This window comes from Solanum stenotomum, chromosome 1 (genome assembly GCF_019186545.1).
Source record: "Solanum stenotomum isolate F172 chromosome 1, ASM1918654v1, whole genome shotgun sequence".
Classification (NCBI taxonomy): Eukaryota; Viridiplantae; Streptophyta; class Magnoliopsida; order Solanales; family Solanaceae; genus Solanum; species Solanum stenotomum.
The window spans coordinates 88,138-115,594 of record NC_064282.1 but is presented as its reverse complement, the minus strand read 5'-3'; the positions used below and the strand labels follow the sequence as shown (position 1 = coordinate 115,594).

The 27,457-nt window shown below is 38.4% G+C and overlaps 2 protein-coding genes across 8 annotated transcripts in view; one reads left to right on the top strand and one right to left on the bottom strand.

Moving 5' to 3' along the window:
* LOC125866742 (chloride channel protein CLC-e) overlaps window positions 1–18,540 on the top strand; it is a 45,255-nt gene extending 26,715 nt beyond the window's left edge. For 2 of the 6 annotated variants that reach the window (XM_049547128.1, XM_049547088.1), the window contains 2 exons: window positions 7,957–8,520; window positions 12,180–12,626. In XM_049547128.1, coding sequence (XP_049403085.1) covers window positions 7,957–8,520; window positions 12,180–12,440 — 825 coding nt within the window. In that variant the 3' untranslated portion in view covers window positions 12,441–12,626. Of the gene's footprint in view, window positions 1–7,956; window positions 8,521–12,179; window positions 12,627–17,905; window positions 18,069–18,143 lie in introns of those variants that run through there. The other 4 variants (XM_049547114.1, XM_049547097.1, XM_049547105.1 and 1 more) reach the window with 4 other exon arrangements.
* A 3,734-nt stretch (window positions 18,541–22,274) lies between these two features.
* LOC125866917 (protein FAR1-RELATED SEQUENCE 5) lies at window positions 22,275–27,093 on the bottom strand. Of its 2 annotated transcripts, XR_007446585.1 has the most exons (3): window positions 24,546–27,093; window positions 23,308–24,257; window positions 22,473–22,610 (listed from the first exon to the last, which is right to left on the bottom strand). XR_007446585.1 is itself a non-coding variant. In XM_049547311.1 (2 exons), exons 1-2 carry the CDS (start codon window positions 26,715–26,717, stop codon window positions 22,437–22,439), a joined length of 2,346 nt encoding a protein of 781 aa, XP_049403268.1. In that variant the 5' UTR covers window positions 26,718–27,092; the 3' UTR covers window positions 22,275–22,436. The 2 variants fall into 2 exon arrangements, 1 of the variants encoding a protein (XP_049403268.1); XM_049547311.1 differs by lacking the exon at window positions 23,308–24,257 and having other exon boundaries at window positions 22,275–22,610; window positions 24,546–27,092.
* Window positions 27,094–27,457: the final 364 nt, after the last annotated feature.

Sequence of the window (27,457 nt, the reverse complement as noted above, 5' to 3'; positions counted from 1 at the left end):
CTTCCAACATACATGTTATCTCTATTCCCCATTCCCTCACGTGTAGTCCAAAGATTGGACAAACTCAGAAGGTCCTTCTTTTGGCAAGGTTTTCATTTTGTCAAATGGAAAATCTGATAACTAGTAAAAACAAGGTGGTCTTGGCATCAAAAACTTGAAGAATCAAAGTAGGGCCTTAAAACTGAAGTGCTTGTGGAGGTATGCTCAGGAATCATAGTCATAATGGGAAAAGGTAATCAAATTGAAGTACGGGGAGATGGATTTTTGAGCTACCAAGGATGGTCCACACCCTCTATGGTGTAACTGTTTGGAGATCTATTAGAACATGGTGGCCTTTTTTAAAGAGCCAATCTGTCATCAGAGTTTATAGTGGTAACTAAACAAGTGAGGATAAATGGTTAGCAATAGAAGTCTGTAGGAGATATTCCCTCACATGTTTGTTATAGCTCAACATCAAAACAAAATTGTGGTTAAAATGTGGTCATTGAGAGTTGATGTTCAAGAAAATGTTGAATGACTGGAAATTCCTAGACTAGTTGATCTCTGTAAACTTCTTGAATCATTCCAAGGGCTGAAGGATGCGATGGACTGCTTGTGGTGGACTGGGCATAATAAGGGCACTACAAAGTGACCTCAGGATATAAGATCATGAACATGACTGAGCCACAGTCCACAGAACTCTAACTGGCCATGGAAACAAATCTGGAAAGCTAAGATACCTCATAAGGTGGCATGCTTTACATGGTTGCTAGCAAAGCAGGCTGTAGTAAGAAATGAAAAATTGAGAAAGAGAAATTATAATAGTTAGACACTTATGTGGGGATGCAGCTGAGACAGTTGGACATCTATTTTTACATTGCAGAATCACTGAACAATTATGGAAGATTTTTATCAATCTTAGAGGCATATATTGGACAATGCCTAGCAGGATTATTGACACTCTTTCAAGCTGGGAAGAGGCTGGGATTGGGGCAAGAAATAGAAGTGACTAGAGGATCATCCTAGCTTGCATATGGTGGACTCTCTGGAAAGAAAGGAATTCCAGATGTTTTGAGGATAGAAGTAGTAGCTTACACAAGATCAAATCAGACTGTATTTTGCTATTTGATTTTTGGTGTACAAAGAACTTAGAGCTTCCATGTAGATGCAAAATCAATCCTAGAAGTTTTAAACTCGTGTTAGGATTGGTTTTTTTAACCTTTTAGTGCTCATGTTTTCTTTTGTCAAGGGGGATTTTAGTACTACCCAAGTACTGGTATATTTATTTATTTATTTATAAAGGTAACATTTGTATATCAATCATCAGCTCAAAGCTGGTATCCAAAAATTTACATCATATCCTCCCTCCACACGTGTGTCGGGCATAAACAAAAGATAAAGAAAAGAAAGAAGAAAGAAGAGAACTATCCCTAGATCCTCCTTTCACCTTTATAAGGTCCCTAGAATGTCTACAATAGCCTCAGGGTCATCTATATACTCTGAACTACACCAATAGCAAAAAGTGATAATGCAGCTCATTTTAATCTTGTGCAGAGGGCTGCTCTTGTTATCAAAATTCCTAGAATTCCTTTCTTTCCATATGGTCCTCCAAATAACAGCTGGGACAATTTTCCATCTACTCTTGTCTGTGCTGTCACTGCCCTCCATATTCCAACTTTCTAGAGCCTGTCTTGTTCTCCCTGGAACAGTCCAACTTATACCTCTGAAGCTAGTAAACAAATTCCACAACTGGCCAACCACTTTACAATGCAAGAACAAATGATTAATTGTCTCTGCAACTTGCTCACAAAAACATCTTGGGCACATTTGTATTCCCCTCTTCATAAGATTCTCTTGTGTAAGGACAACCTCTTTCACCACCAACCAAGTAAAAACTACCACTTTATATGGTACTTTAACCTTCCATATAAGCTTCCAAGGCAGAAAGTTAACTTTGGATCCCATCTGATTCGTATTTCTATATGCAGAACTAACAGTGAATAAACTTTTATTATGACATTTCCATTTAAGAGTGTCTTCTCCTTCCTTGAATCCTAAGAACTGATCAAGTGTTCCATAAAATTCAGCCAATCTTTCCACCTCCCAGTCTTGCATCAGTCTTCTGTAGGTAAGGTTCCATCCATGTTCAGACCAAACTTCATAAAGAGTCGACTCTTGTTGTTGGTTCAGGTGATGAATATCTGGGAACAAGCGTTTGAGGTTCCATTCCCTAACCAGTTATCTTCCCAAAACCTGATCTTCCTCCCATTGTTCACATTACATTCAGTTTTTGCATAGAAACCATGCCATAAGTTTCTAATTGATCTCCACAAACTGGTTCCATATGTGGATGTCACTTCCTTAGTCTTCCAGGGTCCTTCCTTCCCATATTTGGCCTGGATCACCCTACCCCACAAAGATTGTTCTTCTAAAGGAAATCTCCACAACCACTTCATGAGAAGACTTTTGTTCTGCTTCCTAAGATTTTTGATTGCCAGTCCTCCCTGCTTCTTGGATAGTAGCAGTGTCTTCCATTCGACTAGTGGAAACCTTTATATTCCTTCTCACCGTGCCACAAAAAATTCCTTCTCACAACATCAATTCTTTCTTCCACCTTTGCTGGAAGGGGAAAAACTGACATTAAGTAAGTTGGTAATGCATCTAGGACTGAGTTAATCAGCACTAATCTACCACCTCTTGATAAATATTGAAACTTCCACCTAGACAATCTTTTCTCACATCTTTCCACTACTCCATTCCATATCTCCTTGGATTTGCTATTGGCACCCAAAGGCATACCCAAGTATGTTGCTGGTAGCTGTCCTATTTCTACACCCAAAATATCCACCAGATTTTGTATTCTGGGCACGTCATTGATTGAAAAGATGTGACTCTTCCTCCAATTAATGTGCAACCCTAATACTGACTCAAATAGTATGAGAAATGTCCTCAAAATTTTTAGTTGGCTGTCTTCTGCATCACAAAAAATCAAAGTGTCATCTGCATATTGTAGATGGGTGATTTCCAATCTAGTATTCACATCTTTGACCACATTAAAACCCCTTATCCAATCATTCCTATGCGCTGTTTTAATCATACTGTTCAGGCCTTCCATGACTAGCAAAAATAAGAAAGGTGAGAGTGGATCACCTTGTCTCAAGCCTCTGCTTGCTGGAAAGAAACCTTCAGGAGAACCATTTATTACTATTGAGAACTTGACAGTGCTAATGCAAAACCTTATCCATCTTATCCACTTCCTCCCAAAACCCATACTATGTAGAATTCCAAGCAAATACTCCCAGTTAACATGGTCATATGCCTTCTCTATGTCCAGTTTACACATTATGCCTGGGATTTTATCCTTCACTCTTGAGTCAAGACATTCATTTGCAATGAGAACAGCATCAGTGATCTGTCTTCCTTTCAGAAAGGCCATTTGTTGAGAGTCAACCAGCTTTGGCATCACCTTCTTTAGCCTTTCTGTAAGAATTTTGGAAATTAGTTTGTAGACACTTCCAATCAGACTGATTGGTCTAAAATCTCTCAATTCTTTGGCTCCATTCTTCTTTGGAACGAGTGCAATGTAAGTTGCATTAAGGCTCTTTTCAAAAACTTCCTGAGAATGGAAGTTCCGGATAGTAGCCATCACATCCCCCTTTAGAATCTCCCAACACTTCACAAAGAAACCCATAGTATACCCATCTGGACTTGGTGCCTTGTCTATAGCACATGCTTTGAGCCCTTTCAGGACCTCATCTTCTTCAAAAGGTTTCTGTAAATCTTGTTGCTCCTCCCTGTTGATTACTGCACAGGGGTACATGTTGTAAGCAGGTCTCCAATTTTCAGTCTCACAGTACAGCTTCTTATAGTCATTGGAGGATGTACTTTGAGTGTTATTAGTGCTTATGCACCTCAAGTGGGCTTGGACGAGGAGGCCAAAAAGCTCTTTTATGAGGATTTGGATGAGGTAGTTAGAGGTATACCAAACACTGAGAGAATTGTCATTGGTGGAGATTTTAATGGCCATATCGGGGCAACTTCTAGTGGCTTTGATGATGTTCATGGAGGCTTTGGTTTTGGGGAGAGAAATGGAGGTGGAACTTCGCTTCTGGATTTCGCTAAAGCCTTTGAGTTGGTGATTGCTAACTCATGCTTCCCGAAAAAGGAGAACCACTTGGTTACCTTTCGTAGCTCGATAGCTAAGACTCAGATAGACTACTTACTCCTTAGGAAGGGTGATAGAGGTCGCTGTAAGGATTGCAAGGTTATCCCAAGTGAGAATCTTACTACCCAACACAAGCTTTTGGTGATGGATCTAGAAATTAAGAGGGATAGGAGGAAGAAGAGGGTTTCCGATCGACTGAGGATTAAATGGGGTGACTTGACCCCTGCCCTTTCTCAGGAGATGGGCGAGAAGTTGACTGGGATGGGGGCTTGGAGTGGTAGTGAGGATGCGGACACCATGTGGAATAAAGCAGCTAGTTGCATTAGGGAAGTTGCTTCTAAGGTGTTGGGGGTTTCAAGGGGTAATTTTGGAGGCCATAAAGGAGATTGGTGGTGGAATGGGGAAGTCCAAGGCAAAGTGGAAGCAAAGAAGGCGGCTTACACAAAGTTGGTGGAGTGCGTAGACGAGGAAGAGAAGCGGACGCTTAAGAAGGTTTATAAGACGACAAAGACAGAAGCTAAGTTAGCAGTTACGAAGGCTAAGACGGCAGCTTTCGAATGCTTGTATGTCGAGCTGGGGGACAAAGGTGGGGATAAGAAATTGTATAGGCTTGCAAAAGCAAGAGAGAGGAAGGCTCGTGACTTGGACCAAGTGAAGTGTATCAAGGATGAGGAAGGCAAAGTATTGGTGGAAGAGACTTCCATCAAGCAAAGATGGCAAAGATACTTTCACAAACTTTTAAATGAAGAAGGGGACGGAGACATTGTGTTGGGTGAGTTGGCGCACTCTGAAAGACTTCGGAACTTTGGGTACTGTAGGTGTTTCAGGATCGAGGAGGTTATAAATGCTATTAGTAGGATGAGCAGGGGAAGAGCGACCGGACCCGATGAGATTCCGGTGGAATTTTGGAAGAGCACGGACAAGGCAGGTATAGAGTGGTTAACTGGGCTGTTTAATGTTATTTTTAAGACTGCAAAGATGCCTGATGAATGGAGGTGGAGTACAATGGTTCGTTGTATAAAAACAAGGGTGATATCCAAAACTGTAACAACTACAGGGGTATCAAACTGCTAAGCCATACTATGAAGATTTGGGAAAGAGTGGTGGAGATGAGAATGAGAAGAGGGGTGTCCATCTCTGAGAATCAGTTTGGATTCATGCCGGGACGATCGACTACCGAAGCCATTCATCTTATGCGAAGACTGGTAGAAAAATATAGAGAAAGGAAGAGAGACCTACATATGGTATTCATTGACCTTGAAAAGGCCTATGACAAAGTACCGAGGAATGTCCTCTGGAGGTGCTTGGAGGCTAAAGGTGTCTCGATGATTTATATTAGGGCGATAAAGGACATGTACGGTGGAGCCAAGACTTGGGTTAGGACGGTTGGAGGAGACTCGGAACATTTCCCAGTTGAGATGGGGCTGCATCAGGGATCAGTCCTTAGCCCTTTTCTATTTGTTGTGGTGATGGATGAGTTGACGCGGTCTATTCAGGAGAAGGTACCATGGTGTATGTTATTTGCGGATGACATAGTATTGATTGATGAGACGCGGGACAGAGTTAATGCGAGGCTGGAGGTGTGGAGACAAACGCTGGAGTCCAAAGGGTTCAGGTTGAGTAGGACCAAAACTGAATATTTGGGATGCAAATTCAGTGATGCGGTGGATGAGGCAGATGGGGAAGTGAGACTTGACACACAGATTATTCCCAAGAAAGAAAGTTTTAAGTATCTTGGGGCTGTAATCCAAGGATGTGGTAACATAGACGGTGATGTCACGCATTGGGGCGGCTTGGATGAAATGGAAGCTTGCCTTTGGAGTCTTGTGTGATAAGAAAGTTCCACCGAAACTTAAAGGTAAGTTCTACAGAGTGGTAGTTAGACCGGCCTTGTTGTATGGAGCGGAGTGTTGGCCAGCCAAGAACTCACATGTTCAAAAACTGCATGTTGCGGAGATGAGGATGTTGAGATGGATGTGTGGGCACACTAGGAGCGATAAGATTAGGAATGAGGCTATCCGAGAGAAGTGGGAGTGGCCTCTGTGGTGGACAAGCTGAGGGAAGCGAGACTGAGATGGTTTGGGCATGTGAAGAGACGGTGCACAGACGCCCCAGTGAGGAGGTGCGAGGGGCTGGTTGTAGAGGGTATGCGGAGGGGTAGAGGTAGGCCTAAGAAGTATTGGGAAGAAGTGATTAGACAGGACTTGGCTCAGCTTCGCATTACCGAGGACATGACTCTAGATAGGAAGGAGTGGAGGTCGCGTATTAAGGTTGAAGGTTAGTAGGGCTAGCGTGTTGTCTTTCCGTGCGAGGGTTTCGGTGGGTAGCGTTTGTAGTAGTCCTAGCCTTGATCTTGTAGTTCTTGCCTGTGATCCTATAGCCAGTTGTTGCTTATTGCGTTTCACCTTGCACAGTATTTTCTTGATGTTATTGTCTCCGTTGTTGATTATGCACTTTTCTCTTATTGGATACTATGTCTTATATAATGTTTCCTCTTCTTTTACTTGGGGTGTAGTACTTGAGCTGAGGGTCCTCCGGAAACAGCCTCTCTACCTCCATGAGGTAGTAGTAAGGTCTGCGTACACTCTACCCTCTCCAAACCCCACTTAGTGGGATTTCACTGGGTATGTTGTTGTTGTTGTTGTTACAGTACAGCTTCTTATAAAATAAAACCACCTCCCTCGTGATATCTGTTGCTTCTGTTAGTTCATCACCTTCCACCACCAATTTATCAATGTGATTGGTTTTTTTGTGAGCATTTGCAATCCTTTGAAAGAATTTAGTGTTCTTGTCCCCTTGCTTAATCCACAATGTCCTTGATCTTTGCCTCCAAGCTATCTCTTCCTTTTTAGCATAGTCTTCAAACTCCTTAGTTAAACTTGCCTTTTGAATTACTTCAACATCAGACAGAGGTCTGTCCTGTTGAATATTGTCAAAATCAGTAATTCTATTGAGCAACTCTTTTTTCTTCTTTTCCAGATTTCCATAAGTGTTTGAGCTCCACTCTTTTAATTTAGTCTTCAAAGCTTTCAACTTAGAAGCTAAAATATAGTCTGGCCTTCCTTCAAACTCAAAAGATGTCCACCACTCTTTGACTCTTTCATTAAAGCCTTCAGTCTCCAGCCACCATCCTTCAAATTTGAAGTAGGATTTGGTATAGATCCAATAACCACTTGCGAGTGCGATTGGTGTTGTTACCTATTCGGAAAAAAAGAACTTGAGATTGCTATAGGAACCACTTCAACTCTTGGATTCGCCTCTATCTATACTTTAAATTTAGGAGCATTAAAACTTAAGCAGCTACCTACCTAAAGAGGTGCATGGGCACATAAGAGATAATAGACTTTACCTGTCATATTTGTCATACCTTAGGTATGTACAGTTGTATCCCGATTATGATCTGTTTTGTGGATCTAGGCTGAATCGAGATTCAATCACTTTTGGTTGAAAGGTGCTACTAGAGTTCCTTAGTTTACATCATTGTGGTTCTTACTCCATAAGTTCTTCCCCCCTCAACCACTTTCTTTTATCTTCTTAGGTTATTTGCCTCTAGCCCTCATATAAATTTCTCAGAATATCACTTACCTTGAGTTGGTCAAAGCATTACCAAACCATGGGCACATCAGTGTTTGCGCGAAATTTCATGGATGTTTCCTACCTTTATCCTCTTGTGCTTATGTAGCGTCTGTCTTGGTTAATCTTTCCTAATGTCGATAGTGTATTTCTTTGTTTCAACATGAATTGTATCATTAATATTACTGTTTGACCTCAATTTTGGGTTCTTTTTAATTTTGGAAGACATTATTTAACAGGTTGGCATGGCTGCTACTCTTGCTGGTGTCTGTCAAGTGCCTCTCACTGCGGTTCTGCTTCTCTTTGAACTGACACAGGATTATCGGATAGTTCTGCCCCTCTTGGGAGCTGTGGGGATGTCATCATGGGTTACATCTGGACAAACAAGCAAAGGGGTGGTACAGGATAGGAAGAAATTAAAAGATGCAAAAGCCCAGATGACACAGTGGCAAGGAACTTCTTCCTCCAACATTGGACTTCCTAGCTTAACTTATTCTTCAGGTGTGGAACCTTCACAAAAAGAGAGTAACCTCTGCAAACTTGAGAGTTCACTCTGTCTTTATGAATCTGATGATGAAGAAAATGATTTCGCTAGGAAAGTTCTAGTTGCACAGGCAATGAGAACGCGATATGTGACAGTCCTAATGAGCACCTTGCTAATGGAAACCATATCTCTCATGCTAGCTGAGAAGCAAACTTGTGCTATAATAGTTGATGAAAATAATTTTCTCATTGGTTTGCTGACACTTGGTGATATCCAGAATTACAGCAAGTGGCCAAGAGCGGAAGGAAAATGCCAGGAGGTAGCTTCTTAGCACATTTAAATATCTTAACTAATAGAAAATGAGGAAAACAGGGTTGGCTTTTTAGGATTTTATATATATATTGCTTTAAGTTGTGTAAGTTGTTTTCTGATGTGAGTTTTGACTTGGCAGAATCATAAGATGGCATGGAAGGTTGTATTGTCAAATGTTATATAAAGGAATATGTGACTTTCAAAATCAATTTGGGAGTTTTGGAGTCAATAGTTACTTACTGAATCTTATAGGATGGAGAGGAGAGTTTTCACAGGAAGAAAGAAATTGGATCTGATTTCAATTATATATAGTTGGTATATATATTTTTGCTATCTAAATTCCCATTACTCAAGCAATCAACCAAAGGAAAGTGTACATTCAACTTGAGTCAGAGGGAGAATATGTAATGATTTTCTTTCTATATTTCATTGAAGCCCCGTTGATCTAGAAACTTGAACTTTCTTATGGCCTGCTTCATTCAATTGATGCATTTTTGTAGTGCCAATAGAAACTGACCTGACAGTGAAAATAACAGTATTGGCCCCTCCCTTAATTAGTTTCCATAGATCGCCTCCTTGCTGATGATCTTCCACCTGGTAGAACTACTATTAGCCGTCCAAATTTTGTCCCTTTACTATGAATACAAATGTAATGGTCCCCCAAAATGACTCATTGGCCATTGGACTAGTTTCAACAACTTTGATAGTTCTTTTGATTATTGATTATTGATTATTATGTTCTTCTTTTGCCAATTTTAGTCTTCATTTTGTTCATAAGTGAGATAATGGTATAGCAACGCGAAAAGAGTACAACTCACAGGAGATCTTGTTGAAGAGCCCCACATCAGGCTCTTACAAGATGAGTGTTCTCTCTATATGGCTTGGATAATCCTCACCTCTTTAGCTAGCTTTTGGTGTTGAGTTGGGTCCAATGTCCATTTCTTTAACATGGTACCAGAGCTACCATGAGAAACATCCAAGACGGAGAAGTCAGTCATTGTGCCTTCTTTCCAGTGACTTTCAGATCTGATTGCATCACCTTTCTTTTTCTGCCAGCATTTTTCCAGAACTAACACCACCAAAGGTCCAATAACTCTCAGCGACCAAAGTCAATGTCACCGGCAGCAGGCCCCTCAAGCATGGCTAAATCTAAGGTTCCTGCACGGGGCTGTCACACGCGCCAGTGCGTGTGAGGTGTTCGACCAGATTCCGACAGCCGTGGTGTTCAGCTCAAGATTCCGATCTGACTACCTCATTTCCAGCCACTTCCGACGATGCCAGCAGCTTTAACCAATTCGGGTGACTAGATTTTCTGAAAAGTCTCGCCTGAAGCTGCTGCATACTCAATGCAGCTCCTCTTTTGCACTTTTTGGCAGTCTGAGTTATTTGCTTAGAACTCTCTTCAATCCAACCATGTCTCTCAGGTTTGAGTTGGAAATTCAAGTCCTATTAATTATCATTACTTGAGAACTCTTAATAGGAAGTTCAAACTATTTAACTTGGGCTTTTTTAGTTGAGTTAAGTGCAAGTGTCAAGGTGTTCAAGATCACTTAACCAAAATGGTTAGTGAGTTAGATGATCAATTGTAGTGTCTTGTGACGATATATTGATTCCAAGTTGATGTCTTTGTTTTATCCATTTCACATATGTAAATTCACTTGGGATTTGTATTAGTGCAATACCCATCCCAATTCTTGTTACCCAATGTTGGGACCCGATATATTAAAAAATTGTCCACGCTTCAGATGTCTAGCCCTGAACATGAATGGGGTGTTGAAGAGTCTCACATTAGGCTCTTAATAGATGGGTGGTCTTTTCATATGCCTTTTTCAATACTCACTTTTGAGCTAGCTTTTGGAATTGAGTTAGGCCATATGTTTATTTCTTTAACAAATCTTAACATTAATAAATTGGATATAAACATTATGGATAGGGGTGATAGCCTTTAACGATAACACTGTTTTCAAAGTTGGGGGAGAGTAGGATTAGTTTTTGGGGCAAAAGTGATGTGGAGGTTCGGTATTGTATAGAGTCTCTTTCCAAAGGGAATTGTCTTGTCAGCAAGTTAAGGGACTCATAGGGATGGAACCTTATGGGATTTGAGGTTTAGGAGGACTTTCCGAGATTGGGAGGTGACCCGAGTTTCAGAGATTGCTAGGTTTACTTCAAAAGCAATGTGAGTCAGTCAATAGACCCAATGTGTTGCGTTGGGAGTTGGAGTATAATGAAGTGTTCTCGGTTAAGTCCTTTTATAAGAAGCTTTTGGTTAGGGCAAAGGATAGATTTCCATGTCTCAATCTGGATACCTAATATGCTGAGGAAGGTGTGCTTCTTCATGTGGTTAGCTACTAGAGGAGTGATTTTGATGGCAAAGAATCTTAGGAAAAGAAAGGATGTTTGCATGAGTTGGTGTTACCTTTGTAAGGAGTTGTGTGAGAACGTGGACCATATTTTGTTACATTGCAATTTGGCTACGAGGTTATGGGAGGATATCTTTAGATGGTTTGGATTTTCTTGGATTATGCCAAGAATCATTAAGGAGTTGATGCTCAGCTGGAAGAGTAGAGCTAGGAGAAGAAGGCACAAGACTTGGAGTGTTACTCCCTTTGCTTTGACGTGGGACATTTGGATAGAGAGGAATGGGAGAGCTTTTGAAGGGGTGGAGATGAGCTTGGCTCAATTGAGTAGTAGTCTCCAATCCCTTATTTTCTTTTGGAGCACCCATGTAGTTCTTGTTTGTGTAAGAGGATTGAGTGTCTTTTGGAGAGAACCATATTTTGTAGGTTTCTCCTCTTTTTGGTATATCACTTGTATACAGCCAAGTTGGCCATGTTATTATCAATGAGACCTTTTATTTGATAAAAAACAGACTTGAGGAAATAAAAATGCTTTTTCAAGTCGTAGGAAGATGCAAAGGATGGTGGTAGATAAAAAAGATAAGAAAATGCAAGGACAGAGATGATTTTATGATTTTACTACACAATATTAGAATAATGGGCATTGAACTATGTTATATTAAATAAAAGGGTAATTTATACAAAACATCAGCCCATATATTCATCTTCTTCTTCTTTTGTTGCTACTCCATCCTCCTCCTTCATTCTTCTTCTTCTTCTCCTTCTACTTCTCCTTTTTTTTTAAAAGATCGACATACCACAACGTAAATCGTTTTGAGCGAATTATATATCAAAAAATCTGAAACATCGAGAGGATATTCATGTCTAAAGTTGGGACTTTTTAGAGGTGATTTTGAGTTGATCGAGATTGAATTAATCGGTGTATATTTCATGTATAGTCAGTGTATACTTTATGTATAGTTATACTATATTCGGCTTATTGAGTGTATCATAATGTATAGTCAGAGTATAGTTCATGTATAGATAAGCTATATTGTATAGTCAGTGTACGCTTTCTATGACTTTGGCTATTTTTTATGTATATAAAACATGGCTTTATTTATTGTAAATCAATTAGTTTATTGTAAATATTTGAAACTAATCCTAAATAAAATTCTTAAATTGGGCTGCTAGACAACAGGATAGATTTGAATCACACTATTTATTCACATGGATTTTGTATTGTAATATTAAATTAAAAAGATTGGCTTTGCTATTTTATCATCATGAATAACAAATACATTTCTTTTAACTGTATGTATGTATGCAGGAACTTGTAGTAGCTGATGTTTGCTCTTCAAATGGCAATAAGTGCCGGGTATCATGCACAGTGACTCCAAATACAGATCTCCTTTCTGCTCTAACTATTATGGAGAAACATGGTTTGAGTCAGCTACCTGTTATACTAAGGCACGTGGAGGATGAAGGCATACATCCTGTGGGCATTTTGGACAGAGAGTGCATCAATGTAGCTTGCAGGTTTTTGATATTCAACTTTTCTTCAAAATATATTGCTTTCTGGAACCATTGATGATTAAATATGCAAGAAACTTATGCAGTAGTCACACTTTACCATTGATGATAAGTATGCAAGAAAACTTGTGCAGAAGTCACACTTTACCATTGAATAAAATTTGCAAGAAACTTGTGCATAAGTCACACTTTACGATTGATTACCAGATAAGCTTTAATTAAGATGTCAAAAGTATTTGACAAATTATCTCTTATATGCAAGTCCAAGAAGTGAACATACCTTTAACACACTTTGACCGGACACTAAGAAGAAAATCACTAAAGTAGGGTTGAGAAATTGGTTTGATAGGGAAATCACCATTTATACTTAAAAAGAGATGTGAATTTTAAAACTTGTGATAGTCATAAAAAAAATTATATTCTAAGTATGTCAAGCAGTCCATCCAAAAGTAGAAAATAACTTCACTTGTACTATGAATTCCCTACACAAATTCTCACGGTATCCTCTATTCATCACTAGCACCACATGTGTAAGGGGTCGTTTGGTAGAGTGTATAAGAATAATACAAAATAGTGTATTAGTAATGCTTGTATTAGTTATGTTAGCATTAGTTATGATGAGAATTTGTTATGCAATGTTTGGCTTGATGTACTAAAAATATTATGCGTTGCATAATTTAAAAAAATGTATATTTGTTTACAAAAATACCCTCCACAAATATAGTGGAATGATGTAAAAAAGTTTTTGAGGGACAATTGTGTCTTTAATAATGTTAATGCATGCATTAGAATCCATTGCATTACTAATGCATAGAAATCCATGGTATTAGTAATACACAATAGAGTGTATTACTAATACAAGCATTAGTTATGCATAGGTTAGAAAAATATACCAAACAAGGTACTAGTAATACACCAAGCTAATGCAAGCATTATTTTCTCCGATACACTCTACCAAACGACCCCTAAGAGTTTTATACAATAAACCTGTGTCACATAAAAGTCCATACAGATTTGGAAGTAAGGCAAGTATACAAGGAAAGTTCCATCACCAGGGTGAGAGTATAACAAAAGTATCAGCCAGACCCAGTTCATTTAACCTATATTGACTGGTCATCAGGTAGTAAAGGGAAGAAAGGTTCAATGGGTTATTGTGGACTAATGGGTAGATAATCAAATCTCGATCACAGTTCCATGAATAAGCAAAATGCAAGTTGCTAGAACTTATTTGTTGTCTGTCAACATAGATGTATAGTTTATGTGAAGGCATCTTGTTTCTGCGAAAAGAATGAAGTTTCTGACAAGCAATCTTGTAGTTGCTTACAAGAAGTAACGATTTCATTGATAAGTTGGGGAAGAATAGAAGTGGACAAAAAACTGGCAGAACCTACAAAAGAACATGGTTCTCCACAAATAGCATCCTATCGTCAATACTCACTGCAATGGACAATTAATTTCATTCTTGTAACTTAGGAAAGACTACACTACTATTATTCAACTAATAACAACACCCCTTTTAATGGATGTGTACCCAATAATATTCTAAACATTATCTTGGTATACAACTTTTCTTAATGACCATCTTTGCAATTGACATTTATTGTTTTTAACCGTCCCAATATGTTGCCAGTATTTGATTGTATATGGGGAAGAAGAAAGATCGACTTTGACACGTAGACTGAATATGTATAAAATACCAAAGTTACCTAGCATCAATAAGTCGTGTCAATTCCTAGCTCAGTAAATCATTAAGGCAAAATGGGAATGTAAAGATTAAGCAGTTTCTAAGTATACAAAGGTGTCAGTCTTACTGGGGGCGAAAAAATAAAAAAAGGAAAACCTGTCATACTAGTTTGGGGTGGGGTGGTGGTAGAATTCCACTCAGGTTTTTCATTTAGTTTTTCAATTAATGCAGGCGAAACAGAGGAAAGCCTTGATTAGAACTTAATTATCAGCAAACCTTAGTGGCTCTTGGAATAGAACATGAAGCCTTAAGCAAATATCATTGACAATGAAATGTTGACTTTCTAGGAAGTTGTATTTTGTTCTGCTTTTCAAAAGGACTCAGAAGAACTTAATACGATTACTTCTCTCCATTCCATCCTCTCTCTCTCATGTATCATGATATCAGAGCCAATAAGAGTTTGGTAAGCCCTAATTAGCTTTTTCGCTTGTCTAGTTATTTTTTGTTTTTTTGTGTTTTCCGTCCTTTTACTATTCCATAACTTTTGAGTGACTGTTCTGGAGGGCACCACATCACTATTCTTATCATTTTTGCAGCAGTGTTACGCCACTATTATGGCCCATGTTTGTTCCACACCTTTTTAAAAATTTCAGCCTGCTCCTTTTGTTTCGCCTTACAAAATCTTCTGGCCAACTCAAAACAGTTACTAGTCCTCCTTTTCCGATCGTAACTTGCTCTCTATTTTCTCTTGATTTTATCTATTAACTCTATAGTTGACTACCAAACCATCAAAGGTATACGATCTAATCAAGTAGATCTCATTAGTAGTGTTAGTTTCTGAGACTCCATTCAATATTGAAGGTCTGTAATCTGGTCAAGCAAACTCTTACCAGATAGAGCAAGCAAAGTTATGTCCCCTACTGTGTATCAAATGTTTGTAATCTGGTCAAGTAAAATTATTTACCAAGTGCCTGCAATTCTGTCAGTTTGCTGTCTATGTGATGTTTGAATGTGCCACCTCGGCAAGAGGTATAAAGAAACCCACTTTGGTTTGCAGTCTTTATCCGTTTAGACAGAACAACAAACCAAGTGCAATCCCACAAGTGGGGTCTGGGGAGGATAGAATGTAAGCAGACCTTATCTATTAAGACGTTCCATTGAAATAATTAAGAGCAAACGAGAAAGCAGATCCCCTTGTTGCAAACCCCTTTTGTAAGGAGAAAAGCCTTCGGGAGAGGCATGTATGAGAATGGAAAACCTGACCGTGCTAAAACAATAAGAGGTTCATTTAATCCATTTCCTCCAAAAAATTATATCCCTTTGAACTTCAATGAGAAAATTCCATTTAACATGGTCTTGTGCTTTTCCAGTATCCAGTTTACATAAAATTCTTTGTGTTTGTCCCCCACTCTAGTATCCACAGATTCTTTGGTAATCAAGTATGCATTCATTATCTGTCTTTCTCTAATAAATGTCATATGGTGCTTGTCAACTAGCTTGTCCACCACCTTTTTGAGTCTCTCAGTCAATAGCTTGGAGATAATCTTGTATACACACCCTATCAGACTAATAGGTCTAAAGTCTCAACTCCTTGGCACCATTATTTTTAGGAATCAACGCCACATATGCTGCATTTCAGGCTTTTTAAAACTGTTCCTGGGTGTGAGTTTTCCACTGTCTTCATATTGTGCTCTTTTAAAACATCCAAACATGAACGAAAGAAATCTGTTGAATACCTGGTGCTTTGTTTTTTTGTTGCACATATTTTAATTGTTTCCAGTACATTATCTCAAAAAAAAAAAAAAAAAAAAACTGTTTCCAGTACATTTTGCTCCTTAAAGGCCCTTTGTTACCATGCCACTGCCTCCTCTGTAATTCTAGGACAGTTCATGCAGTTAAACCGCGGCTCCAAGCTTCTGCATACAAGTTCTGATAAAAAGAACGGATTTCTCTCTCCTAATATTCATAGGATCAGTTTCTAATTCTCCATTTGATCTCCAGCTTGTCAATGATATTGGGCCTCTTGTGAGCATTAGCCATCCTCGGGAAGAACTGTGTTTTTGTCTCCTTGCTGTAGCCAAAGCACTCTGGATCTCTGCCTCCAAGTTGTCTCCTCATATTTTGCAATTTTCTCAAACTACACCAAATTAACCTTCAAGTAGATCATCATCATTAAAGCTTCTTTGTTCCTGTATGTTATCTAACTGTGTGAGTTGGTTTAGTAAGTCTGTCTTCTTCTTAAAAAAAAAAAAAGTCTTGTCTTCTTCTTTTGAAGGCTTCCATAATTGGCTGTGTTCTGTTCCTTCAATTGAGCTTTCAACATCTTCAACTTACTAACAAAAGTGTAATTTGGTTTACCTTGCACCTAAAAGAATCCCACCAGCCTGTCACTTTCTCTGTATGGCCCTCTACCTCTAGCCACCAATTTTCAAATTTGAAGTATGACTTTGTATTTTCCTAATCCCAACACAGTAACAACACCAGAGTATGGTCAGAATTTATTCGTGGAAGCAGAAACTGTTTAGTGCTTCTGAAATGGACATCTCCACTCAATCGAATAAAAATCTATCAAACCTTGATGCAACTCCCAGATTGTTGGCCTTGTTCCATGTGAAAGTTCCACCAAATAAAGCGGGGTCAACAAATTCCAGATCTTCAATTCCCTCGGAAAAGTCTAACATTTCTCTTGGTGTATCTGTTACTGCTTCTTTTCTCAGCCACAAATCTAGTTCCTGCCTTTCTATCCTGCAGTTGGAGCCGTAAACTCCTGTGATGTACCAGGAGAAGTTATTTGTCAGTGAATACAATTTACAAGTGATGCTTAGAGTCCCTGATTTGACTATCTCACTCCCCCAGATCCTTTCATTGCGCATTACAAGTATTTTACCTCGACTTCACTAACCTCTTAACGAGCCAAATCAGCTGACCTGGCTGATTTAATTTCCATGTTGCCTTCCATCTTCGTTTCTTGAAAGCAATATACATCTGGTTGCCATTTGTGAATCAATGCTTTAATTTTATTTTTTCATGTACTGTTAATTCCCTGTATATTCCAAGTAATGATTTTCCCTTTCATTGATGAGCAACACAAATAACTCCCCCTGCTTCTAGAGTCAGTATTTGATATTAAATACCAATCTTTGGACTTCCTTAATTCGCTTCTGCTTTGGAGTAGAGCATCTGGAGCTTCATTAATCTAGTTTTTTCTTCTTTTATCAATCTTCATGAAAAGGGAAAGGGCCCAACTGGATAAACCAAGAATTACAATAGGTCTGGTTTTGATTCCATGCGGAAAAAAAAAAAGAATAAGACTTTGATCCTAGCTCAACCTCAAAAGTTAGCTAATGAGGTTAGATTGCCTAAGACTAGGGATGGCAGAATAGGTAATTTATATGGGTATCCATTCAAATTAGCCATCTTAAAAGAGTTGGGTATCCAACTCATTTAAAATGGGTAAAAAACCAGTCAAACTCATATTATCTATTTAAAAGTGGGTAGTTAAATGGGTAAAATGGATAAAAAAAAAAAATCATTTATAAAAGAAAGAAAAATGACATCAATATTTTTTTTTTGAGGTGTAGGTGATCAGGGTAGGAGGTAGGGATGGGTGGGATAAAGAAAAAAATTTAAATTTGATGTTACATTATGGAAGTTATGGGCTAAAGACTATGGAAGGAGACAACCATCCAGTTTCTCAACCACTATGGGACACTTCATCGTTGAGTGATTTCTTGATGTCATTGAAATGTCTCTAGAAAAATTGCCTCTCTTCTGAAAAAGCACTTGTGTTCCATTTGAATCCCCCTTAACATTTTCCATTTCTTTCTTTGGTGGAACAGAGCATTAGCAACTAGAGAACAGCTTAGCTGGTTCTCCACGGAGTAAAGGCTAACTGAAGGTTGCATAACCCGTTTGCAATAAGTTCTTCCTTGTTAAAGCATGTTGAGGGTTATTGTCTCTGAGTAATCCATCCTCGCTCTGTCTTACAACAGGGTTGAACAAGTAAGATGAACAATTGGATTTATAGTGGTTTATCCATTAATTACTGCTATGCTGACTTCTTGTTCATATAATAAGATGCTGTAAATATCTTCTCTGCATCAGCATATCCAAACAACTGTTTTGGTCTTCCTGAGATTTTGGACTACCATCTTCAGTTCAATTGTAAATAATGAGAATGATGCTAGCACAGGCAGAGGAGACCATACAACCAGGAAGCAGGATTTACAGCTGAGGCTGAAGGTTGTTCAAGCTGCTTCTCAAATTAGGCACTGGAGGAGCGCACTGTCTAACTACACTGACTCGTCATCCAATTCCAATGATTCACTTCCGTGGTACGGAACTTGAACAGGATTCAGTTACACATGCCTCGTGTCAAAATTAAGTCTACTCTTCTGTCGTTGCCTGAATAATATTTCCTCATGCTGCTTTAGTCAACTGTTAATGACTTTTCAAACAACCCCATTCTCCACCATTGTTTCCCGAACTGCCCTTTCCTGATGTTTTGTCGTTGCTACAATGTGCTTGTTCGTAATTAAGTCGTCATACTCTTTCTCTGGCCCATGTTACATGATATGATTTGAGTTGGTAGAATTTGACGAGGTATGACAAAAGTATTTTGATAAAATTTGACGAGTTCTTGAAGTGAATTGAAATACTATTATTTTTAAGTGCTAAATATTCTGGAACAACCAAAATAAAACTGTCATACAAATTGAGATGAAGTCTATACCTCGCAGATGACACTTATCACAAATTTTTAGACTACTCTTCTGTTCTCTGAAACTAGAGCCGTCAATATGGGATAGGTTCATTGGGTCGGCTTGGATTAACCCGTGATTTGACAGGGTTGGGCTACGATTTTTGGAGCTCATTTAAGAAAAGGACATTTTGATCCTGGCCTAAATAAGCCTGCTGATTTGTGAGGCTTGAGAAATATGGATAGGGCCGGCTCGTGGGTCAAATAAAAATTAATTAAAAATAAAATAGAGTATCTTGTCAATATTTATGATAATATTTTTAAATTATAATTTAATTTAAAAAATTATAAAAAAATATACTTTTAACAAAAGAGGGCTAGCTCGGCAAGCTTGTAGCCCACATATGTGTAGGCTGGGCCAATCATTTTCTGGTCCACACCAAAAATGGGCTAGCCTAGTTTGATCCGTTAAATTTCAAAGCATGTATGGGTTAGCTCGAATGGGGTGGGCTAACTCATATTGATGGCTCTATCTGAAACATACCAAATTTGGTACTGAATAATTATTTTGCATAAAACAGTAAAGGGAAAAAATTAAAAATTAATTGGCGCTTTTGAGGTGTAAAATTAGAATCTTAATGTTTCAGAATGGGGAATTACTACTTCCTCCATTTCAAATTGTTTGTCTTGTTATTCTTTTTAGTTTGTTTTAGAAAAAAAATGTGTTTCCTTTTTTAACTCTTTAATTTCAACGATCCGTTGGAGCATGTTCAAGACGAAAAGATTAAAGAATATTTTAATAAATTTTTCGTATCAAAATGTAAACAAATTGAAACTGACGGAGTAGTATTCTTCATTATTATTAGAGCTGTCAATATGGGCTGACCCACCCCATCCGGGTTAACCCATACAAGCTTTACAATTTGACGGGTCAGGGCGGGCTAGCCCATTTTTTATGTGGGCTAGAAAATGATCGGCCCAGCCCACAAGTGTGTGGGCTACGGGCTTTGCAGGACCAACCCTTTTTTCTTAAAAGTGTATTTTTTATAATTTTTTTAATTGAATTATAATTTAAAAATATTATCATAAATATCGACTAGTGTTACTACTTGTTAATCAAATACACAAATAAAATTATTTATATAATATTTATTAAGTTTGATTTCAAATAAAAATATAAATAGCTAAATAGAAATATTAACCTAATTATGTTCCAATGATCATAATTAAACAATAAAACACAAAAAATATGATAATATTCCATAGGCTATAGGAACTTTATTTTATGTAGCATATATTTTATAAACATAATTTGTATTTAAATTGTGATATTTTAAACTTTAAACAGATTTTGAGTGTAGACTTCTGTTATTTTTAATAGGGAAAAAGGACAAATATACCCCCAAACTATCGTAAATGGTATCTAAATACCGTCCGTTATACTCTTAGAACTCTGATGCCCCTACCGTCTAATTTTTGGAACGTGTATACCCTTTGGACTAACGGAGGGACACGTGTCACGATCTTAACAACCTATCCAAAATATATTTACTTTTTATTTCCAATTAAAAATTTGACCCAAATAATAAAAAACCCACCCAAATAATTTTAGACCTCCACCCAAATAAATCTAATTTTTCCTTTCTTCTCTAGTCCAAGAACCAGTTACTCGACGAACTGCAGCGACTCCATCTTCTCCGGCGTAGCTCCAAATACGAAACCATCTCTAATTGCTATCGAACCTAACCTCCCTCGAACCAGCGAAATCAGTGGGGTAGTGACCCTTAATCCACCATGAAACCTGACCATCACTCACCCATCTCTCCCTCACCATTGCTCCAACAGATCCGGCGAACCAAACCAGCGACCTTGTAATGGATTTATAGTCGCAAAACTCATTAACTTTTTTACATAGCTGAAACTTTGAAAAATGAAGATTGTAGGGCTGAAAGCCAAGAAAAGAGATCTCTGAAAATCCAAAAATCAACAATCACACTACACTAAGAAATATAAAATAAAATCAATCATAAATCAGACAAGAAAAATATGGGAGGATAGAGAACAAACATACCTCTAGCTCTCTTTACAGAGCTTCAACAATGGAGGTCAAGAAAATACTCTGTAATTCATAGCTAATCTGCGGCGAGGAAATGTTCTTACATTCTAAAATGTACCACAAAAAAGGATTTATGGGTAAGCAAGAAGAAAAAACGACGGAAAATTGCCTCTAACACCAGAAAAAACCAAACTTAATTTCATCAAATTGAAAACCACCCAAAGTGTTGAATGGATGAGTTTCCAACTTTGTTTCTGTTCTTTATTTTGTTAAAAAAAAAAAAAAGTAAGTGAATCTTACTAAATGTTGTGTTGATGAGAATATCTTACTAAATTGGAATATGTAATATATGAGATTTAACTAAAGAACAAAAGAAAATCTCTAATGGATTCTTTGTAGAAAGGAAAAGATTAGAGAAGATGGTCTCTTGGGTTTTGGTTATAATTTTGGTGCGGGTCTAAAATTATTCGGGTGGATTTTTTTATTATTCGGATCAATTTTTTTTATTAGAATTAAAAATTAAATAAATCTTGAATAGGTTGTTAAGATCGTGACACGTGTCCCTCCGTTAGTTCAAAGGGTATATACGCTCCAAAAAATAGACGGTAGGGGCATCAGAGTTCTAAAAGTATAACGGAGGTTATTTAGATACCATTTATAATAGTTCGGGGGTATATTTGTCCTTTTTCCCTTTTTAATATTCTATTTTATTTTTATTTTTTAATTAATTTTTATTTGGCCCACGTGCTAGCCCTATCCATATTTCTCAAACCCCACAAATCAACAGGCTTATTCAGGCCGGGCTAAAAACCCATTTCTTAAAGGGGCACCAAAAATCGTAGTCCAGCCCTATCAAATCACGAGTTAGACCCAGCCCATATTGACAGCTCTAACTATTATGTCCAAGTGAATGCAGTAACAGTTTAAGTCTTGCAGTTCATATATTTGTTTCTACTCTGCACTTAAGCTTGTATTCTGGAAGCCGTTGAAGATTAGATCCTACTGCCCTGCTTTTTTCCCTTCCCTGACTTCCAACTCCTGCAGACCCTCCGCCTTGTTAGCAGTATGTGAACACCAACTATAGCCGTATAGGGTGAGCACTTCTCTTTGATCCATAATAAAGTAGTTGAAAAAATGCAGAAAGCTGCCAATGTAGAGCCCATCCGGATGTTGGACAACTTGCACAGGTCAAGAGGACTTGCAATGATTATCTGTAGCTGAATCTTTATATGGGTGTGTAAATCGCTGAAGCTAATTCCAGTAAGAAGGACACGGCTGAAAGGAAAGTTGCCATGAATTCAAGATAAGATGAAAAGTCCCTCAATTAATGGGTAACAAAACAACGACACACATGCTTTATGGGTCTTCTCAAATAAATAAAAACAGGGTGACCTGCACACCATCTTTTCAACAATCGACCTTGCATGTAGATTTTAACAATAAAACCAACAGCTGACAAATTTAAGGATATTGAACAGAACACAACAGGCTACACCTGCCAAATGAGCTCATGGAGATTTCCATAAAAAGCAACCTAGGAGATTTTTGTGTACAATAAGAATTGAAGGACCAACTATGTACAGCATTATGGAACATGTACCACAACAGGAGAAATTCAGAGACCATCCTTCAAGCTAAGCTTAATACTTTGGACATTAATTGATAGTTGTTGCTTATGGTCATCTATATCCTTCAAAACTGAATAAAGATTTGCACGATAAACTTCACAATTCTGATTGGCACAATCCAGTTGATAAGAAAGCTCCTGGATCTTCGTATCCATGTCATCCTACAGTAATATGCATATAATTTATCAGTCTAAATAACCAAAGATCACATAAAATAACCAAACCTTCCATCAACAATATCAATTCTGTAACAGACATGCAAAAGTTTCTTTGCAGCTCGAAAGTTCAAAATTTAAATTATACATAGGAGAAAAGGAAGAAGAATAGGGAGGGAATCACAAGTTAGGGAGTCGGAACTCCCGCTTACAAGCTAGAAGTGCAGATAGTCATGATTCCCCATTAGACCACCTACAACTGGGGAGAGTGCAAAGAATTGTTTCAGCATTATTTGACCAAATTATAACAACCAATAGATGTTGATACTGCGGTATGAAAACAGATCCCTCAATGCACCAAATAGAATATGTAAAACCATGTTTCTATCCAACAACTTTGACTTCTATTCCTACCCAGTTTCTATGGGTGCACCAAAGAAAATTAAGTGACCGGAGACTACTCCTAAGCTTAGTAAAACTCGATTCTACCCCCTTAGAAGTTCTTCTAATTCTCTATCCAAACAACTCACATCAACGCAAGAGGAATCATGTTACATGCCCTACGTCTTCTCCTGCTCCACCAACAAAACATCAATTTTTTCACCATTTCTGGCATTAACCAAGAGGTTAAACCTCTTAAACATATCCCACCATAATCTCATGGTAAAATCACAATGTAGAATAAGATAATTGACGTCCTCACCCTCTTCCTTGCACATGAAACACCAAGTGATGCAAACAATCTTCCGCTTTCTCAAATTTTTCCGTTTTCAAGATCACCCCGCTAGTAACTAGCCAAGAGAAAAGGCACACATCCTCGGCACCTGTGGAGTCCATACTGCATTGTACAAAAATCACCTCCTCCCTAATCAAAAGTTTCTCATAAGAAGATTTAACAAAGAAAACTCTATTATTCCCAAAATCCCACCACAAAGCATCACGATTATTAACCGGAGTAACTAGCCTATGAAGTAGGGCAATCAAACTTTGGAACTCATTTACCTCCCAATCATGGAAATCCCTTCTAAATCTCAAATCCCAAAAGTTTTGTCCTCCTTGTGTCCCCCTATTAGATGTACCGTCAAGTTTCATTGACGTGATTTTCTGAAGAAAATCTGAAAATTATCTTTCAGTAATATCTCCCCACACCACCTTTATCCCCAGAAACTAACCATCCTTCCATTTCCTACCTTGAATGATATGTTAGCACTAAGTCATCTCATCCCTTCAATATATTCCTCCACAAGCCACACCCAATAGGCATATCGACAACTCTAGCTCTCCATCCCACTTCTATAAACCCATATTTATCAACTATCACCTCTCTCCAAAAAGCTTGAACCTACATCCCGAATTGCCAAAGCCATTTGCCCAGTAAAGTTTTGTTGAAAACTGATAAGTCTTTAATGTCGAGACTTGCCATTAAGTCTTTCACATTGTGGAGCATCACCCACTCAACTCCAAGCCATCTCAGAATCCCCCCACCCTCACAAAGTGGATGCTAACCAACAATGTAATAGGAGGTGATTTACGTCATCTCCAGATTCTTTGAGGAAGTTACAGATAACTTTATCTTTCAGTTTCTTTTTCCTTTTCTTTTGTGAAGGTAAAGAAATCTTGTAAGTAAAATAGCAATAAGGATGTGTTGTTAATCTGCACAGATGCAGTAAAAAAGTGCATTAGCGAAAGAATATCTCATCTAATGTTGTAGACTTGTAGGGACTCTTAACATCTCTAGAAAACAAAATCATACAATTAGATTAATCTTCTGTATAGAAGAAGCATTGTCCTCATATTGTATTTCTTTGAGTCCAGAAAAATTTATCATATTACCTCATTAAATAATTTAAGGTTAAGGAAAAAGTACGTAGACATGAGAAATGCAGCCAAAAGAGAGAACCATGTGACTGGTAGTTCAACAAAAATTTAAAAATGACTAACCTCAGAGAGTGGACATGCGAGACTTCTTTGTTCATCCTCACTGTTGTAATTTGCATGGACCCCATTTCTAGTCAAGTTTTCTCGACAATGTCCATTTACTAAAGATATCCTCCCATCATGCTTTACTGCTAGGAAAATCTTCTTTGAAGCCTCCTCCAGAGCAGCCATTGCCACAGTATAAGAATCAACAGTCTCTCCCCCTTCCTCCACAAACTTAAACGCTTCATGTCTCAGCATATTATATCGAACAGTATGTGATTCCAAATAATAATTGATTACATCAGCAACACGGTCTTCCAATGCAACACTGCTCTTTGCACTTCGGCTCCATCGTTTGAGGATGTAATGAGAAGGAAGAGTCAGAACATTTGTCACTCTGAACACTGCTAAAACGTGTCGACAAAGAAGTCCTGAGAACTCAAACATCTGGCAGCTACAAGTAGCTTTCATTTCTAAAACATTAAATCTTACATAGTAAGCACTGTGGTCATCCCCAAATTTAGCAACTTGATAAGTGGTAACTAGTCCATCATCCTCAACTTTGTTCGCCATGAAAGTTAGAGTGGCAACCAACTCCTCCTGAAATCTCATAAATAACTTTTTCGTGTAAACCTCGGATGCTTGCTTCTCCATTGGAGAAGGGGTCTTCAAAACTGGAAATGTATTCATCGTATCATAATCAGCTTTGACTTCTTTCTCAGTACGGCTCTCCACAGCTTTCTCATACAATTTGAAGAATTGATTTAGATTAGTTGACGCATTCACATAACCATCAAAATATGAGTTCATGCTATCACTACGCTGAGTTATGGACATTTCTGCAAAAAAAGCATCACGGAGATATACTTGCACCCATTGTCTGCGATCTAAGTATATCACTTGAAGCCAGTCATGATCCCTGAGCTCATACTTGTCAACAAGAGAAAGCCAACAGGATTCAAATTCCTCAGTAGACTCTGTCAAATTGACACATTTGTGGAAGTCTGCTTCAAAATTTGGGTGCTCAAGGAAGACATGTGACAACTTTTCCTGGCATTTCTTGAAGATGTGCCATTTGCAGAAACGGTGACGGGTCTCAGGGAAAACCTGCATGATGGCAGACCTAATCACAGCATCATGGTCTGTTGTCATTGACAAGGGAGGTTGACCAGACATAGCTGCAAGCCATGTCTTAAAAAGCCATATGAATGAGGCTTCTGATTCATTTATTAGGAAAGCACATCCAAAGAGAACAGGTTGTCCATGATGATTTACTCCAGTAAAGGGTGCAAAGGGTAACCGGTACCTATTTGACCTATAAGTTGTATCAAATGTAACAGTATCACCAAAATAGTTATAATTTGCTCTTGCCTTAGAGTCAGCCCAGAAGACATTCCCTGTGCACTGGCCCTCATCACCCTGAACTGCATAGAAGAATCCAGGGTTCTGGATATTCACTTGTTTCAGGTAGTCTAAGAGGAGCTGTATGTCTCCTTCCAAGCTCCTTTGGCGGTTGTTCCGCATGTAATTACGACAATCTACCTCTGTGAAACCAACTTTGCTAATACCACCATACTCTTTAATGAGGGCAGACATAATCCTGCGGGGACCCATACCAGCAGCCTGCAAGGTATCTATTAGGGTTTTGGCAGGACCAGAAATTTGACGATGGGAACGGAGACAGTGGACCTGATCAGGGGGAACCAGCTCGTGATTGTGCTCCTTGACAAAGTTAGAGACCACCCACATACCAGAGTCCTGTATCTTGACAGATAGAGCGGCCTTGCAGCCAACCCGGGTGACAGTACGTGGTCGCTTAATTTCTCTATCCTTGGTACGTTTCTCATTCAAATTGCGGAATCCTTCTTTGGCACAGACAAACGACCTTTGAATGATGGCTCCATCCTTCCTGGACCGACGGGAGGAGCTGACGCGGGTGCTGAAGCCAACACGGCGTGCGTAGGAGTTATAAAACGCCTTGGCAGCCTCCTCAGATTCAAATTCCATGCCCTCATATGGTTCAAGATCGAGGTCCCCTTGAGGAGAGTAACTTCGAACTGTTGCAACATTTCCATCAATAACAGGAGAACAGTTGGCGACATTCTCCTCGTCAAGAACATCATCTCCATCCCCGTCCTCGCTCCCACCTCCACCTCCTAAGCCTATATCAAACTCGATTACCTCATTATCCATCTTCCTTAGGGAGACAAGAAGTTCGCTTTCCAGTTACACCTTACATATATGCATAGAATCGCAGGCGTACTGTGTCCTTATGGCCTAAAACATGGAGTATGTGTTCGTAATTAACACAGAGGAAAGAAAAATTGATACCGCAGTTCCGGCTACTATCTTGACGGTGGAAAATTTAGGGTTGGGGCAAAATGTTAGGCGAAGAAAAGGAATCCCTAGAAAATCCGGTGCCGGAGCATAGCCCTACTCTAAGCAAACCACTAATTGCACTCGAAGAGAGGAGAAGAAGAACCCGGAACGAACGAAATTAGCTTTGCGGATGAGTAAGGATCTTCTGTTCCGCTCACTTTCCCAGCTCCTAGGCTCCATCTAAATTGTAGATTTCGACAAATAGCCACTTTTGGGACATCTAACGTTTTTTAATATTTTAATTTTAAAAAATACTAGTAAAATTACATGCATTTTTGCGTGAAAATTTAATATCATGAAATTTATAAAATAATTTTTAAAATATATCAGTCATTAAAACTAAAACAATATCTTACATACAAGACATTAGTAATGTTAAGGAAAATGAAAATTATTATATCTTATCATTTATCTTTAATAACATAACTATAAATTAATGATTGTAAAAATACATATCAGGATCTGTAACATATGCAATGGTGTCACTGAGCCACTCAACATGAGCAAAGTACACAAATATTTAATTGTGAAGAAGAAGAAGAAGAGGAGGTTCA

What these genes read in the sequence shown, in the direction of transcription:
- LOC125866917 (XM_049547311.1), bottom strand. Translation starts at nt 26,717, where the DNA reads ATGGATAATGAGGTAATCGAGTTTGATATAGGCTTAGGAGGTGGAGGT. An exon ending in TCGCATGTCCACTCTCTGAG is followed by an intron (nt 22,611 to 24,545) that starts GTTAGTCATTTT and finishes ATATTACTGTAG; the next exon opens with GATGACATGGATACGAAGAT.